Here is an 18,551-nt window from a genome sequence, read left to right as displayed (position 1 = left end):
TAACACTTGCTAGCTGCACTAAAGTATCATAGTAATTACCAGCATGAAATAAAATAAAATAAGTGTTATCACCTAAAATGTTGAACCAACATTTTCAGGGGCTATTTCTCTACATAGAAAAAATGGAAAGACATTTTAAGAAGACCTTAAAGTAAGCTAATGGTTTTAGGGTTTTAAAGCAAAAAACCTCCCCACAAAATAAGAAAAAAAAAAAGACAAAAATCAGAATATGACCAGACTGCATAACTAACTCCCTGACAGGAGGAAAAAACTAAATATTGAAATATGATATAAAATACAAATGTATGACATTCAAAACACAATGGGAGGAAGTAGTAAACAAGTTGTACCAGGACATGGCATGATTTATTTTCAACTAGTAAACAGATAAACAAAACTAAGAGTAAGAAAATAAAAGACAGATAATGTAGCAAAAGGGTATTTCTCTCTAACATGATTTGCCATGATTCTCTAAACTGTATGGTCAACAGAGATAAAATTGAAGAAAAGTTTGTATGGAGTTATTTCAAAGGATGATCTACATTTTAATTTTCTTTTGATCAAGGTTTACCACTCTCTATTCATGTTTTAGGTTTTATTTTTAAAGAGTAAACTTATGCAAATAATATTCTCTGGGGATTGAAGATAGGGGAAATAAAACCCAGTCAAAAGCAGAAACAAAACTTGGTGTCAGGGGAAGGAGATAAAAATTACATTCACTTTTCTAAATGAGTCTGAACCATAAAGAATGGGCTTTACCTTACCTTTTTTGGTCAGATATTTGAAATCAATAAACTGTTATTCATATATATTGCTTGTGTTAAAGAAAAGATAATCCATAGTGAAAGCTGTTCTTATACAAACAATAACAAAAAAACCAGAATAGAACCCCAGAATTCTGTTTGGAGGGATGTTTGTCACTAATGCCAAAAGCCTCATCTATCAAATGTTTCTCTCCTTTGACAACTTTGAAATGATTGTGACTTAGAGAACATAAGACTGAATTAGAATGTGAAGCGTGGATCTGAACAGGAAGGAAGGATAAGACAAGAGTGGTATTTACAACAGAGAGGCAGACACATGTGCACAGCACCAGACTTTTCAAGTAAGCAAGTTCAGCGCCAAACTAACTGAACTAAAATTTTACATTTTAAAACTTTCCCCATTATTTCCCAGAGTAGAAAGCTGTGAAATGTTTTAGCTTGGTGCTATTCACTAGTGGGATGAACTCAAAAGTGTTTTTTCTACAGCTGAACTGGTTCTTAGTCTCAGGACTTTAAGGTATCTCCAGTCCAAAGTGTCCTGAACTCTACCGGCTTCTACACATCTAATTTAGGACCTTTCATTTTTTCCTTCTTTGAAATTGGCTAGGGAATTCCTTCATTATGACAATGTGTGCAACCACACACCACACGAACACACTGAAAATCTATAAATAATTCTAACAGGCAAAGGATACTTTTTTATCAGAATTACCCAAAGAAAGTGATATTAGAAATAATACAACTACAAATATTTTTTAAGATTCTATTTAATACCCATGGTACTTAAGCATTCAATTTACTGTCTATTTCTGGATATTGCTGGATTTTAGATTCCATAAACCAGATTCTGAAGGCTTATTGAAAAAGCCAAGTTCCTCAATATGGGAAATTCTATCTGGCTGTACTTTTAGAGAGTTATTATTTTTCTACTTTTGAAAAAATATTTTTAATATTTATATATAATATATATATATATATAATATTAACAGAATACTCCAATAGGTCATATTCCAGATAAACATACTACAATTTGCATCATACCCAATATTTTAGGTATTAAAATAAAGGTAGAATTTGGGATAAGCTGTCTGACATATTTCCCAACATAAGTGTTCATGTAGAATATTAAAATTTAAATTGGTATTTGGCTCTATAAGCTATTTTCCCCGTGTATTGTATGTATCAGCAATAGAGAAAATTTTGGACTCATGGTATATTGAACCTGATTTTACAGAAGCAGACTTGGAACCTCTCTGGCGCTCCTTCCACAAGGCTCAGTGAGTCAGTCTGGGCAATGCACACCCCTGCCATGACTCACCCACCGCAGTCAGGCTCAGGAGTACTGATATGCGATCCTGGGACAACACTGACACTAGCGCTGACCTTTCTGAATCATTCTTCCAAGTAATAAAAAAAGTATAGATATTCACATAGAGATCTGCAGCTGTACTAATTACTTCAAATAGCAGCAGACAAGGAAAATAAGCACTTAATTGCCTTGTTTCATAAGCTTAAGTTCATTTTGTTTGCTATATTAAGTTTAAAAATTAAAAAAATATCAACTTATTATAAACAAGTTAAAATATGTATAATACAACTTCATGGTCAAAACATTTGAGTAGTCTATGAAAACAGGAGATACTTTGTTCTTACATTTGTTTAAGTTCCATACATGATTTTTCAATCTGTCTCTTCCAAAAGAATCCATAAAACAGTTGTCTTATTCTATGGGAACCAATTTTGTTTATGGATATTTTCATCACAAAAATACTTAATTACTTGTACCAGAGAAGAAAAAAAAGAAATGGGAAACAAAGTAGCTCTCTCCCACTTGTTAGTATTTTCTTAAGACACTCTGTACATAAACTATCTGAACTTCCTGAACCATTTACAAATGCATTTTCAAAAATTGAAGAAAAAAGGTTAGAGTCTAAAAGTGTTATTTTATACATTGACTACACAAGACGTATTGAAAAAATACACACACACATATCTTAAAGATAAGGTTCTCCAAAGGTTTTTCGACATTCCATCACTCCTGTACTTGGTGGTCTATCACAGTTGTGGGTACTCTTGACTTGACTAGGTGTGAGACGATCATATGCCATCTTGTATTCTTTATCAAATGCATCTGCAAAAATTAATAAATAAAGGCATAAAGAAATTTATATTTGATATCATCAGCAATCAAGTTTTTTTAATACTACAGAAACACAAAATTAGAAGCCAAGAAGGAATCTCTAGGTCATTTCTGCCAACACAGAATTTCAGAGCTGGAATGGGGACCTTAGAGTCTGTAGCATTTAGAGCTAGGTTACACAGACCACTGAAATGTGAAGTACTAAGATGTCAACTATTTAAAATTCTTCTTTCCCAAATTAAAAAATTTTTGTAAAATATATATAAAATTTACCATCATAACCATTTTTAAGTGCACAGTTCTGTGGTATACATACAGTTCTGTGGTATACATTCACAGTTCTGAATGTATACATACATTCATAACGTTGTGCAATCATCACCACCGTCCATCTCCATAACTCTTTTCACCTTGTGAAACTGAAACTCTATACCCATTAAATAATAATACTCCTCTCCCCTCCCCCCGGCTCCTGTCAACTCTCATTCTACTTCTGTCTCTATGATTTTGGCTTCTTTAAGTACTTCTTAAGTGGAATCATACAGTATTTGTCTTTTTGTGACTGGCATATTTCACTTAATATAATGTCTTCAAGGTTCATTCATGTTGTAGCATATGTCAGAATTTCTTTTCTTTTTTAAGGCTGAATAATAGTTCACTGTATGTATATATCCCATTTTGCTTATACACTCATCCTTCAATGGACACTTGGGTTGCTTCCACATTTCAGCTATTATGAATAAGACTGCTATAAACATGAGTATACTAATATCTCTTTGAGACCCTGCTTTCAATTCTTCAGGGTATATACCCAGAAGTGAAATTGTTGGATAATGTGGAAATTCTATATTTAATTTTTTAAGGGAAATGCCATATTGTTTTCGACAGCAGCTATACCATTTTATATTACTACTAACAATGCACAAGGGTTCCAATTTTTTCATATCCTTATTTTCCAGAAAATAACCAACACATTATTTTCTGGGTTTTTGATAGTAGTCATTCTAACTAATGGTATGAGATGGTATCCCATTGTAGTTTTGATTTGTATTTCCCTATTAGTGATGTTGAGCATCTTTTCATGTGCTTATTTGCCATTTGTATATCTTCTTTGGAGAAATGTCTATTCAAACTCTTTGCCCATTTTGAAATGGCCTGTTTTTTGTTGTTGAGTTTCAGGAATTCCTTATATATTCTGGATATTAATCTCTTATCAGATATATGATTTATAAATATTTTCTCCTATTCTGTGGGATGCCTTTTTACACCTTTTGATGCACAGAAATCTTTAATTTTCATGATGCCCCATTTGCCTATTTTTTCTTTTGTTGCCTGTACCTTGGGTGTCATATCCAAGAAATCACTGACAAATCCATGTCATGAAGCTTTTGTCCTATGTTTTCTTCTAATAGTTTTATAGTTTTAGAACTCACATTTAGGTATCCAACCCATTTTGAGTTACTTTTTGTATAAGGGTCCAACTTCATTCTTTTGTTAAGTGGATATCCCATTTTCCCAGAACAATTTATTGAAAAGACTGTCTTTACCCCACAGAATGGTCTTGGCATTCTTGTCAAAAATCATTTTTACCATAAATGTGAGGGTTTATTTCTGGGATGTCTATTCTATTCCACTGGTCTATATGTCTGTCTTTATGCCAGTACCACACTGTTTTGATTACTGTAGCTTTGCTGTAAGTTTTGAAATCAGTTAGTGTGAGTCCTCCAGATTTGTTCTTTTTGAGATTGTTTTGGTTACTTGGGGTCCCTTGAGATTCCATAAATTTTAGCATGGGTTTTTCTATTTCTGTAAAAAGCATCATTGGGGTTTTGACAGCAATTGCACTGAATCTGTAGATTGAGTAGTACTGATACCTTAAGCATATGAGTCTTCTAATTTATGAACATGGGGTATGTTTCCATTCATTCACATGATCTTTAATTTCTTTGAGCAATGTTTGTAATTTTCATTGTACAAGTCTTTCACCTCCTTGGTTAAACAGCTCCTAAGTATTTTATTCTTTTTGATGCTACTGTAAATGGAATTGCTTTCTTAATTTCATTTTGGGTTATTCATTGCTAGTTACAGAAATTCAGCTGATTTTTGTATCTTGATCTTATATCCTACAACCTTGCCAAATTCATTTATTAACTCTAATATTTTAGGATTTTTGTTTTGTTCTGTTTTGATTTGGTGTGGAATCTCTAGGGTTTTCTATATATAAGATCATGTCGTTTATAAATAAAGATAGTTTAACTTTTCATTTCCAATCTGGATGCCTTTTATTTCTTTTTCTTGCCTAGCAGCTCCAGCTAGAACTTCCAGTACAATGTTGAATACAAGTGGTGGAAGCAGGCATCCTCTTCTTGTTCTGGATCTTAAAGGGAAGACTTTCTGTTTTGCACCATTGAGTATGGTTTTAACTGTGGGTTTTTCACAAATGCCCTTTATCAGGATGAGGATGTTCCCTTCTATTCCTAGTTTGTTGAATTTTGTCAAATGCTTTTTCTGTGTCTATTGAGACATCATGTAGTTTTCTCTTTCATTCTATTAATATGGTGTATTACATTGATGGAGTTTTTTATGTTGAACCAACATTGCATCCCTGGGATAAATCCCACTTTGTCATGGCAAATAATCCTTTCTCTATGTTGCTGGTTTTGGTTTACTAGTATTTTGTTGAGGATTTCTGCATCTATATTAATAAGGGATATTGCTCTTTCATTTTCTTTTCTTGTGATGTCTTTGTCTGGGCTTGGTCAGCGTAATAATATTGGCCTAACGCATAGAATGAGCTAGGAAGCACTCCTTTTTCTTCTACTTTTTTTGTCAGAGTTCGTGAAGGGTTAGTGTCTTAGTTTGGGCTGCTGTAACAGAATACCATAGACTGGGTGGCTTAAATGATGAACATTTATTTCTCACAGTCTGGAGGCTGGGAAGTCCAAGATCAAGGTGCCAGCAGATGTGGTGGCTGGTAAGAGCACTCTTCCTGGTTTGCAGATAGCTGTCTTCTCCTTGTATCCTCATGTGGCTGAGAAAGAGAGGGACAGCTTTCTTCTTTTTCTTTTACTTTTCTTTTTGTTTTTTTTGGCTGCACCATGCAGCTTGAGGGATCTTAGTTCCATGACCAGGAATTGAACCTGGGCCACAGTAATGAAAGTGCTGAGTCCTAACCACTGGACTGTCAGGGAATTCCCTCCTCTTTTTCTTATAAGGATACTAATACCATCTTAGGGGCTCCAACCTCATGATGTAATTACTTTCCAAAGGCTCTACTTCCAAATACCATCATATTAGGGCTTCAATATATATATGAATTTGGGGGTAGGGGACACAAACATGCAGTTCATAACAAATGGTATTATCCTTCTTTGAACATTTGGTAGAATTCACCATCTGGTCCTGGGCTTTTCTTTGTGGGATGATTTTTGATTACTAACTCACTCTCTTTACTTGTTATAGGTCTATTAAGATTTTCTATTCTTGAATCAGTTTTATAGTTTATGTCTTTCTAGGAATTTGCCTGTCTCTTCTAGGTTATCTAATTTGTTGGCATATAATTATTTATAATAATAATTTTTATTTCTGTAAGGTCAGTAGGAATATCCCACCTATTTATTTATTTAATTTTTGGCTGCATTGGGTCTTCATTACTGCATGCAGGCTTTCTCTAGCTGCGGCGAGCGGCGGCTACTCTTCGTTGCAGTGCACGGGCTTCTCACTGCGGTGGCTTCTCGTTGTGGAGCACGGGTTCTAGGTGCACAGGCTTCAGCAGTTGTGGCATGTGGGCTCAGTAGTTGTGCTTCGTAGGCCCTAGAGCGCAGGCTCAGTAGTTGTGGTGCATGGACTTAGCTGCTCTGTGGCATGTGGGATCTTCCTGGGCCATCGAACCCATGTACCCTGCATTGGCAGGTGGATTCTGAACCACTGCGCCACCAGGGAAGTCCCGGAATATCCCCCCTTTTATTCCTAATTTCAGTAATTTGAGTCTTCTCTCTTTTTCTCTTAGTCTAGCTTAAAGGTCTGTCAATTTTGTTGATCTTTTCAAAAACAAGCTTTTTTTTTTTTTAATTCATGCTCATGCCTAGTTCGAAATTTTCTGTTTCTTTTTTTTTCTTTTCTTTTTTTGAAGATGTTGGGGGTAAGAGTTTATTAATTAATTTATTTATTTTTGCTGTGTTGGGTCTTTGTTTCTGTGCGAGGGCTTCTCTAGTTGTGGCAAGCGGGGGCCACTCTTCATCGCAGTGCGCAGGCCTCTCACTGTTGCAGCCTCTCTTGTTGCGGAGCACAGGCTCCAGACGTGCAGGCTCAGTAGTTGTGGCTCACGGGCCTAGTTGCTCCGCGGCATGTGGGATCTTCCCAGACCAGGGCTCAAACCCGTGTCCCCTGCATTAGCAGGCAGATTCTCAACCACTGCACCACCAGGGAAGCCCCAAAAACAAACTTTTGATTTCAATGAGTTTCTCAATTTTTAAAAATATGTTCCCTGTTTCTCCATTTTATTTATTTCTGCGCTAATATTTATTTCCTTCCTCCTGCTTGCTTTGGGTTTAGTTTGCTCTTCTTTTTCTAGTTTCTTAAGGTAGAAACTGCTTTCACTGAATCTCAAAGTTTTGGTATGTTGTGTTTTTAATTTTCATTTACCTCAAAGTATTGTCTAATTTCTATTATGTTTTTTTGACCAATTTGCTATTTAGGAGTGTGTTGTTTAATTTCTATATACTTGTGAATTTCTTATTTTCCTTCTATTATTGATTTCTATTTTCATTGTACTGTGGTTAGAGAACATACTTTGTATGATTTCAAACCTTTTAAATTTACTGAGAGACTTGTTTTATGGCCTAACATTTGGTTTATCCTGGACAATATTCCATGTGCAGTGGAGAAGAATGTGTATTTTGTTGTTGGATGGTGTGTTCTGTAGATGCTTCTTAGGCCTAGTTGGTTTACAGTGCTGTTCAAGTCTTCTATTTCCTTGCTGATCTGCTGCCTAGTTGTTCTATTATGGATCAATGTCTATTTCCCCCTCCAATTCTATTAGTTTTTACTTCATGTATTTTGGGGCTCTGTTGTTAGTTGCATATATGTTATAATTGTTATAAACAATTAATAATTTTTGGTGGATTGACTGTTTCATCATTATACAATGTCCTTCTTTGTCTCTAAAGTCTATTTTTTCTGATATTAATATAGTCACTCTAGCTCCCTTTTTAGTACTATTTGCATGGAGTATCTTTTTCAATCCTTTTACTTTCTATTTGTTACTCTAAAGGAGGCCAAGCACAATAACTGAGAGTAGAAGATGATCAACCAAAAATGTTTGAGACCTGGGCTTCCCTGGTGGCGCAGTGGTTGAGAGTCCGCCTGCCGATGCAGGGGACTAGGGTTCGTGCCCCGATCCCGGAAGATCCCACATGCCGCGGAGCGGCTGGGCCCGCGAGCCATGGCCGCGGAGCCTGTGTGTCCGGAGCCTGTGCTCCGCAACGGGAGAGGCCACAGCAGTGAGAGGCCCGCGTACAGCAAAAAAAAAAAAAAAAAAAAAAAAAAAAAAAATGTTTGAGACCTAAAATATATATTTAGCTACATTACATTTTTTCTGAAACAAGCTTAATGTCATTAGTGATATGACACAATAGTTAAAAGCATGGGATTGGAAATTAAGACTGCTTGGTTCAGATATGGCTCTGTTATTGCTGTGAAACCCAAGTTTAAGTCATTTAACCTCTTGGATCCTCAGTTGCCTCTGTAATAAAATGGAAATGATAACAGAACCCATCTCCTAGGGATTTTGAGGATTATATGAGATAAAATATGGAAACTACTTGCTACAATGTAAGGCACATAATAAGCCCTCAAAAAATGTTAGCTTTTATTATTTATCATTATTATTACCAACATGACCAAAATATCAAAGTATCTTTTACCTTATATTAAAAAAATCGGACACAATTCTATTATATTAATATAATTTTATATTAAACTAATTAAGACTACCAATATAAAAACACTTTGAAAACTATACCATGATATATAAATATTACATGTTATATGTTATGCTGAATTACCTATATCAATGTTTTCTCTTCCCAGTGCCACAAGTGAGAGAAACAGTATTTCTCTATATAAACTCCTAGGGGGAAAAAGGAGTGGAGAAGATATTACTATTCAAACAGTCTATACACATCTACAAAAATTTTTATGTTAATATAAGCATGAGATATTCTAACAAATCACTCAGCAAACAATATGAATCTGCTTAGAGGAACAATATATTCAGTTAAAAGAATGACTTACCTCTGTCTTTTAAAATGAGGACATTTATTCAGTGTCTCTAAAATCTGACTCATTGGTCCATAGACATCATTCATTTTAATGCTTTTTACCATATTTTTCAATAGTTCCTGGTTAAATGAATTATCCCCTTTCTGCAATAAATGGACCATTGGATACTTCTGGGCTGTAAAAGAACAAAAGAGCAGATGAAGAAAAATGTTCTGTGTAGAAAGCAGAATGTAATTAAGCAGCAACTGACAGCTATTTACAAAGTTACAAAGCACTAAAAATAAATTAAGGGCAATAGATAAAAGAACTGAAATCTAAGAATGAAGTAAGAAGAAAAAAGGAAGAAATAAGACAAATAATGATAAAAATAAGCTTAAAGGCTCAAATACACAATAACTAAAAATACTGTTTTCCTTAATACAGCCCCTGGAAGGAATTTTAAATCAGCAGCCTGGGATGGAAACAAACAAAAAATAAGTACAAAGACGAAATAGGGACAAGCAATGTGCTAAAAACAAAACTCTACAAAACATAACCCCTCCAGCACATACACGGCACCACTCAAAAAACAAAAACAAAAACCCCTTGACCTCCATAGACGATAATACTAAAAGCATCAAACTTAACACTCACTCTCAAACAAAAGAGTACGATTTTGACCTGTAAGACAAAAAGTAGTATAAAATAAAAGTCAGTTACACATTAGTTTAGGCTATTTAAAGCAAGTAGAGAGTACTCTCATATGAAGGACATCAACATTCTATGACAGCACTTACTGTGGGCATTCCAGAGGATGTACAACGGCTGTCCTGGATCCTGATGTAATTTCATATTGTCCCACAACATTTGTATTAAAACATATTTACTGTCTTCAGACATACAGTGGCGAGGAATCTGTGTTGAAGAATAAAAAAACATTCATTAATGATCCTTATATGACAATGTTTTTTGTTTTTTTTTTTGCGGTACGCGGGCCTCTCACTGTTGTGGCCTCTCCCGTTGCGGAGCACAGGCTCCGGACGCACAGGTTCAGCGGGCATGACTAACGGGCCCAGCCGCTCCGCGGCATGTGGGATCTTCCTGGACCGGGGCACGGACCCGTGTCCCCGGCATCGGCAGGTGGACTCTCAACCACTGCGCCACCAGGGAAGCCCTATGACAATGTTTTGTAAATATTTTATAAAGAGCCTTAAAAATATTTTTTAGGATGCATGTGTGCAAGAGAGAAAAGAGAACAGAAAAATCACTGATTTGTCTGCATTTTATAACCTACTGAAGGGAGATGACCTGAGTTGAGAAGCTAACGATCCCTAAAGTAGCAGATTTAACAAAGTACTAAGATCAGTGGGAAAGGGCTGATGAAGGGCTAATCCTGACCAGCTTATGACTGAGGCTCCACAGAAAGATGAATCCAGGAGCCCCATTCTCCATCAGTTCAAGACCCTAGCGCAGAGGGTGAATGAGTTAACCTCTCATTCACCATGTACTGGAAATCCAAACACATGCACAATCACAGACATGAAGTATAAGAAGGGAGAAGACAAAGTTCCTGAACTTAGACACTTTGCCATTTAGTGCCAGTGACAGCATATGAAAAGGAAAAAAAATGCTTTAATATAGCAACATATCAAAAATATGAGTGAACAGGGCTTCCCTGGTGGCGCAGTGGTTGAGAGTCTGCCTGCCGATGCAGGGGACACGGGTTTGTGCCCCGGTCCGGGAAGATCCCACATGCCGCTGAGTGGCTAGGCTCGTGAGCCATGGCCGCTGAGCCTGCGCGTCTGGAGCCTGTGCTCCGCAGCGGGAGAGGCCACAACAGTGAGAGGCCCGCGTACCACACACACACACACACACAAAATATATATATATATATGAGTGAACATACAACAAACTACCTAAATGTTAAACAAAAATTCACAGTAAAGGAATGAAGAGAATGGTAGAACATGACTGCGATATGAATTACAGATGTCCAACTAAAGTGTTAGACTTATTTTTGAAGGAGGTATGAGGCATGAGTGGGGCAAACTCACAAAGTCTTCTCATAAGAGTCATTTACAGTTTATTCTTGAGGCTATAACAAAAAGTCAAGTCCATTTTGTGTAAACTTTATAAGAAGTCTAAAAAAGGTGACTGTCTTACCACTAGACTGTAAGAAGAAAAATTATTTGCAACAATTTTATTGATTCAGATGGTTATTAAAAATATTCAGCATAAAATTACTTTTTTGTCATTAGGAATATGCAGACATTACAGTGGTGACAGTAGCACTGGCTTTTAGTTAATTTTTACTCTCATACCTTTGAATACTTGTTACAATGCTCAGAAGAAAGAATCAATCCAGGTAAATTACTGGGTAAGTCAAGACGTCTAAAATACCACACCAGGTTCCAAAAAACAATTGGATGATGGTCCACAAAGTCTGCCACTGTTATTGCATGATCACCTTCATTTTCCAATAAGCTTTCAAGTTCCTTCCATACCACTAAAGGACTAAGGTATGGAACAGTGATAGGATCTGGACTTGGGAGGTGCCATTCTAATCCTAAAGAATCCTGTTGAGTAAATAAAAACCATAAATAGCAATTACAAGATTGATGATACTAAATCATTAAAAAAATTGCTGTCAATGATTTCCATATAATTAGAAATGTAACTGTATCATGTAACAAGACACTCTTAACAATAATAAAATTGAAGCTTGTAAGGCTGTTTAGCACAAGGGGAACAAACTCATATGTAAATTATCAATGTCCAAATTGTAAAGAACACCAAAATACATACTGTAGCTCCTTGTAAAGTAGTTGGCAGGCTGCCTGTAGGAATGAGCTTCTGTCCTCCATTGTCTTCCTTATCCAAGGTGCCATAAGTACTAACACTCCTGGCCATTGGAAATACTGGACATTTTGACAAAGCTGCTTTTGATCTATCAGCAGGGATCTGAATACTTCGGGCACATGTATTTTCGAGCAACTTTGATTTGCTTGGGCATTGAAAAAAGAAAAAAACGTATCACTGTCTAGATTTACTTTATTTCACTGACCATGTTCTTCTCTTTAGAATCAGAGCTGCACATAGCAAAGTAAAAGGAAGGAAAGATGTTAACCAGGCTTTGGCTGGGAAAAAGGATACAGTTTAAAGTAGCCTAGTCATGTTAATTTCCTTTTTATCCAGTAAACTTTAAACATACAAGAGTCATTCATTTGTTCAAAACATTTAGTGGACAACTTTTATACTGCAGGAACCACAGTAGGCCCGAGGATACAAAGCAGAAAAAATAGGCACCTGTTCCTTCAGGAGTCAGAGCTAGTGGGAGACAAAAAAAGGGCTATAGGGCTTCCCTGGTGGCGCAGTGGTTGAGAATCTGCCTGCCGATGCAGGGGACACGGGTTCGAGCCCTGGTCTGGGAAGATCCCACATGCCGTGGAGCAACTAGCCCCGTGAGCCACAATTACTGAGCCTGCGCGTCTGGAGCCTGTGCTCCGCAACAAGAGAGGCCGCGATAGTGAGAGGCCTGCGCAGCACGATGAGGAGTGGCCCCCACTTGCCACAGGTAGATAAAGCCCTTGCACAGAAACGAAGAGCCAACACAGCCATAAAAAAAAAAAAAAAAAAAGAAGGGCTATAATAGACCTATGATGAAAGAAGGTACACACACAGATTTGCAGTTTTGCAGTCTAAGCATTCAGGATCAAACAGGTCATGCTAGCCTGCTAGTACTATATAGGCATTTTCTTTTGCACATGCATTTACCAATATAGCTTCACTTGCCCAGCTATATTTGGTGTATTTGGCACTTCTCCAAAATGGAGTCGATTTCGGCATTTGTTTTAAGCGCAGACTTACTTGTATTAGGCTTACTGTGTAAGTCTTAGTTTGATTTTATAGTTCATCTATCAGCTCCAAATGTTTCCTTAGATTATTAAATATTCCTAAGTAGAAAATTAAATATTGCAAAGTAGAAGTACCTCAGTACTGACTTAATTCCTCAAGGGAGAGAGATAATTAATTAGGAATAAGAACTTGAGATTAAGAATCTATTATACATAGGAATTTAAACCTTAAAATGGTCAGCTAATTCTTCTGTCATTACTTGAAATGTATAGTATATGTTGTTAAAATATAGTTCCACATAATCATAATTACCTATTTAGATCAAAGTTCCCTTGAACAGAGAGAACAGATGTGTCAAGACCAGAGGCTGATGTTGAGATACAAGACTGCCTTGTCTGCCTTGAAAAGGAGGATGGAAAATGCATATTTTCTGTAGACGGGCTTGACTTCAAAAAGTATCTGTAATGTGAATCAAAGGAGCTTTTTGAGAAAAGAGATATTCTAGGAAACATGATCCTTAAACATGAAGGGAAAAAAAGCATAAATCATTACCTTCCAGGTCGTCTTAAATCTCTTATTTCGATGTTCAGAAAGGGCAAGAAAAGATTGCCACAAAATGGGCAGGTTGTATTGAGATTTGAATCATCTGCTGTCCAGCCAGCCATGATTTCCTCATCATGGACAAGACAATCACAGGTTCTACAACGAGAGCAGCTCGAGATAAGAACCTATGGGAGAAAACAGCATTTTATAAAGTAAGCCGGTTAGTGCAATTACAATTTAAAAACCATTTCAATTCATATATCTACTGGAAAAGTAAAACTCAGAAGTATTCAGAAGTTACAAATGAAAAATGGATTATATTCAGTACATTATATAATATACTCATCTTTAACTATTTCACCTAAGTCTATTCCAGAACTTTTGCCTGAAAGGGAAACTTGCATTTAAGTGAGGATTTTTACCATTATAATTACGTACTATAAAATCTGCCATGATTTTATTAACGGAAAACTAAACCCAAGTATTACTTTGTTAATACACAAAATAGGTATTGGTAATTACAGGTTATCGATCTGTGCTACTCAAAGTGTGGTCACCAGTAAGGAGCTGTTCCACAAACTTTACTGGTTTGTGATGAGCTAAGTAAAGAAACTGAGAAGAGGATTTGGAGACCTTTAAACTAATTGCTGTAACAGCTAAGTCGGTGATCAGTAGATTTTACAAGAGTAACAGCCATGACAGATTGGAAATTAAAAACAGCAACAACAAAAAAAACCCTGGTCTGTCACTACAGACAGTTTAAGAAGCATTGCTATAGATAAATGTAAATGCTTTCATTACATTAAAATATAGAAATTCCTGAAGCCATAAGAAACTTTGTAAACTGCAACATCAGTGCTCATCATTTATTTTCCAGCTGCATGCAAATTTATTTTCCAAATTTATGCGAATTACTGTGAAACAGAAACACAAATGTATTTGGAAGCAATTTTTACACAAAAATTAGGGAAGGTTTCTAAAGTGTAAAACTATAACCTTTTTATTGCAAGAAAATGGGATATAGCAGCATACCCAGCAGATATCTACATCAAACTGACACAAAGAATGAAAAACATGATGGAAAAAGTTGACACAAATGCTAAAACTGCTCCCTGTATCCTCATCCAAAAAGTGTGCCTGCACAGCAAAATTAGTTACAAGTGTTTTAAGATGTGAAATAGGGACTTCCCTGGCAGTCCAGTGGTTAGGACTCCGTGCTTCCACCGCAGGGGGTGCGGGTTCAGTCCCTGGTTGGGGAACTAAGATCCCGCATGCTGTGTGGTACGGCCAAAACAAAAAAGAAAAACAAAAGTGTAATAAAAATTCAAAGAGGACATACATAAAACAAGGGGTAAATATAAATACTAGAAATAAAAATGCTTTTGTATGTTGATAAACATGAAAGGAAGTATGGAACTTTTCTAAACAGAAAAAGTCGTATGACTTCAATAATCTGAAATACTAGATATTTTAAGTTTATTCAGGAGCAATATACATTCTGAAATTTTCAGATGCCATATATTTAACTTTTTATCACTCTACCAGAGACTATCAGCACTTAAGAAATGTAAATTTTATTAAGTAGTACATGAAGATGTTCTTTTGATTAAATTGTACCTCCATTGCATAGTTCTGGAAGATATTTGTATTACTCGTGTTGCAGGAAGATGCCACTTCTGATTTCCCAGGTAAGGCAAACTTGGACAAGGATCCTGTTCGTTATTAAAAAACAAAGAGCAAAACCATTAAAATTAACAGAAAGGATATGAGAATCTTTCACTTTCATAAATTCTCTGGTAAAATGTCAAACTGTTTTATTTAAAACTATTTATAAAATGATAAAGGTAATTTAAGAAAAAGCAAATAAATAATGAAAAATGTTTTTCAACATATGCCTTTGTGTACACCTAAGGAAATGTGCTTTAATTCATTACTCACTTATTAAGCACTTTGTGTGTACAGACTAGAAGGCATTCCAGTTGTTTGTAATTACTATTTTGCTGTTTCTATTCTTACATGTTTTAGATAAAAGGAAGTATTTAGTTCTAAGGTCTAAAAAGTATAAAATAGCTGATCTTATTTCAGATCATGAAAAGAATTACTGGCAACTCTCTGCCTTATAAGGATCTTTAAAATCTGGAACAGTAATCTTGCTTTTAAACACTAGGGAAGAGTTTCCAAGTATATTCTTAAGAGCAAAGGGATATTAGCAGGTATTAAAATGACAACAAAATAAAGGCAGTTCTGTGGTCAAGTCAATTGCTGACAGCAGCTATATCTAGTTAGGAAAACTGGAAGTAATCAATACATTTTCTATACTTTTTTTTCCAGTAGTTACTACATTTTATGAATGAACAATGGTATTTTTATAAATATAAAGGTTAAAAAAAAGTAACAGTATAAACTATCAGTTCCAAGAAATAGAGAGGATAGGAAAACATGTTAAACACCACCATGGGGATGCATAATCCAGACTAATGATCTGATTGCTTCAGCAAATAAATGACAAGGGAGAAAAAAAAGATAGCTCTAGAGCTTCCTCTAACCCTAGGCTCTGCCACACAGACAAGCAGAGAGGTGGAGAGAGAGCTGAAGCTTCACATCATCCTTTAAGATGATTAGAAATGGTGGCAACTAGAGTTCTTTCCTGATGGTCCCCCAATAACCTTCTGTAATCCCCCTCTGCTAAAGCTAGTTCAAAATTGCTGTCTATCAGCCTTGACTAATTCAGTCATTTATGTGGGCAGCCTACCTCTTGTATCTAATCAATCTACAGCACAGAATAAATATTCTTTTTAGCAAATACAAATCAGGTTGTGAGGTAAGTCTTATTTACTTAGCTCAATAAACTGTTCTTGCATGTTAGAAAAAAAAATAAGGGGCTGGGAACTAATCTCCTGATTTCTTCATGAATATACGAAAGGGGGAAAAACAGGGAACAAAGATGAGAGTGAGTTAGTAGACATATCAAACAAATGCAACAAGTGGACCTTGTTTGGGTCTCAATTTGAACAAACCACCTATAAAAAGAGTTTCGTGAGATAGTTGTGAAAATTAAACTAAGTATATATTTTATATAAGATATATGGTAAATATTCACATTAAAAATATAACAATATTACAATTTTGTTTTGAAAACAAATGAATGCTTCACAAAAGATACTGTATGAGTCCATAACATGTTCAAAAATGGCCATGTTAGAAGATAATGTTCATCTGTGAAGGGAGTGGTGAGTAGATGTGGTTAAGAGAGGGGGTTCTGGATGCTGTTTATGTTCTGTTTCTTTCTTTTTTCTCCTCCCCCGACATTTATTTACTTATTTATTTGTTTGGCTGCACCAGGTCTTAGTTGCATTACACAGGAGCTTCGTTGCGGCATGCAGGCTCTTTAGTTGTGGCATGTGGGATCTAGCTTCCTGAACAGGGATCGAACCCAGGCCCCCTGCATTGGGAGCAAAGAGTCTTAACCACTGGACCACCAGGGAAGTCCCAAGGTTCTGCCTCTTAATCTGATACTGGTTAATCAGTTGTCCTCAATTTGTGAAATGTACAGTATTTACATACATAAAAATGTATACACTACATGTATAACATAGAGTAAATAATAAATGTATTAAATAAACTTTAATAAAAGTTACAAAGATATAACATTAAAGTCCGTATGTTTTAGAAATATCAATACATGTTGAAGTATTTATGAATAAAATTATATATTGTTTGGGATTTACTTTAAAATAATCCAGTGGGGAAGGAAAAAATGTTGGCAGCAGAAGAGAGGCAGGAAGGATAAAACAAGATTGGCCATTTGTTGATAGTTGCTGAAGTTGTGTGAAGGGTGCATGGGAGCTCATTGTGCTATTCCTTCTACTTTTGTGATTGACTATTTCTACAATAAAAGCTTTTTAGAGTAGCAAAGATGCAAATTTGAAAAACATTATAATGCATTCATTCCTCACATCATATAACAGGATAACTTTCAAATGGATTAAATATTTAAATCAGGGGTCAAATCTATTTTTGTATGACCACAAACTCAGAATAATTTTAACATTTTAAAGCACTGTTAAAAAAAAGAAAAGACCAAAAAGACAAAAAAGACAGAGATGTATGTGGCCCACAAAACCTAAACTATTTACAATATGGCCCTTTACAGAAAAAGTCTGCTGACCCCAGAAAATGTTGAAATCAGAGAAGTATGAGAAGAAAACAGTGGTGAGCCTAGGGAAGGGGAAATCTTGCCTAATAACTCAAAATCCAGAAGCAATAGGGCAAAAACTGATAAATTTGATGACATAAAATTAAAAACTTTTATGTGGGGAAAGAAAAAAACCCTGAACTTGACAAACTTGGGAAAAGCATCTGCCACTTATATAAGAGACAAAGGATTAATTCCCTAACATAAAAAAGAGTTATTAAAACTTTAAAAAAGTGGGGAGGACCAAAAAGTAGGCAAAGGACAGTTCACAGAAAAAGAAATACAAATAGTCCTTAAACACATAAATGGATATGCAACTTAATTTATAAGATAAAGAAAAATGAAAACTAAATTGAAATACATTCTTCACCTATCAGATGGCAAAAATCTGAAAAGGGTGCTAACATATTTTCTTCACAAGGCTGTGGGGAAATAGGTATTCTTTTTTTTTTTTTTTTGTGGTACGCGGGCCTCTCACTCCTGTGGCCTCTCCCGTTGCAGAGCACAGGCTCCAGACGCGCAGGCTCAGTGGCTATGGCTCACGGGCCCAGCTGCTCCGCAGCATGCGGGATCTTCCCGGACCGCGGCATGAACCTGTGTCCCCTGCATTGGCAGGCGGACTCTCAACCACTGTGCCACTGATAAATAATACTGTGATGCAGGGAAGCCCAAAATAGGTATTCTTATATACTACCTGTGGGAATACAAAATAGTATACCCCTGAGGAAGGAACCTGGCAATATCACTTCAAGGAAAAACGTGGAAGTATCTTCCAAAAATACCCTGGCAAAAA

At 36.0% G+C, this 18,551-nt stretch overlaps 2 protein-coding genes across 6 annotated transcripts in view; one reads left to right on the top strand and one right to left on the bottom strand.

Moving 5' to 3' along the window:
* SLC24A1 (solute carrier family 24 member 1) overlaps window positions 1-1,201 on the top strand; it is a 31,680-nt gene extending 30,479 nt beyond the window's left edge. The window contains exon 8 of the mRNA XM_060097156.1: window positions 1,177-1,201. Coding sequence (XP_059953139.1) covers window positions 1,177-1,201 — 25 coding nt within the window. The remainder of the gene's footprint in view (window positions 1-1,176) is intronic.
* The window catches only part of DENND4A (DENN domain containing 4A), a 133,879-nt gene continuing 115,710 nt past the window's right edge, over window positions 383-18,551 (bottom strand). For all 5 annotated transcript variants that reach the window (XM_060097149.1, XM_060097148.1, XM_060097151.1 and 2 more), the window contains 9 exons: window positions 15,181-15,275; window positions 13,573-13,748; window positions 13,333-13,479; window positions 11,971-12,169; window positions 11,487-11,741; window positions 9,963-10,080; window positions 9,199-9,361; window positions 8,970-9,034; window positions 383-2,895 (listed from right to left, as the gene is read on the bottom strand). In XM_060097149.1, the coding sequence (XP_059953132.1) occupies window positions 2,759-2,895; window positions 8,970-9,034; window positions 9,199-9,361; window positions 9,963-10,080; window positions 11,487-11,741; window positions 11,971-12,169; window positions 13,333-13,479; window positions 13,573-13,748; window positions 15,181-15,275 (1,355 nt within the window). In that variant the 3' untranslated portion in view covers window positions 383-2,758. The remainder of the gene's footprint in view (window positions 2,896-8,969; window positions 9,035-9,198; window positions 9,362-9,962; window positions 10,081-11,486; window positions 11,742-11,970; window positions 12,170-13,332; window positions 13,480-13,572; window positions 13,749-15,180; window positions 15,276-18,551) is intronic.

Source organism: Mesoplodon densirostris, chromosome 4, assembly GCF_025265405.1.
Source record: "Mesoplodon densirostris isolate mMesDen1 chromosome 4, mMesDen1 primary haplotype, whole genome shotgun sequence".
In the NCBI taxonomy this organism is placed as follows: domain Eukaryota; kingdom Metazoa; phylum Chordata; class Mammalia; order Artiodactyla; family Ziphiidae; genus Mesoplodon; species Mesoplodon densirostris.
Note: the sequence above shows the minus strand (reverse complement) of the source record. Positions and strands in the feature narration are given on the sequence as shown.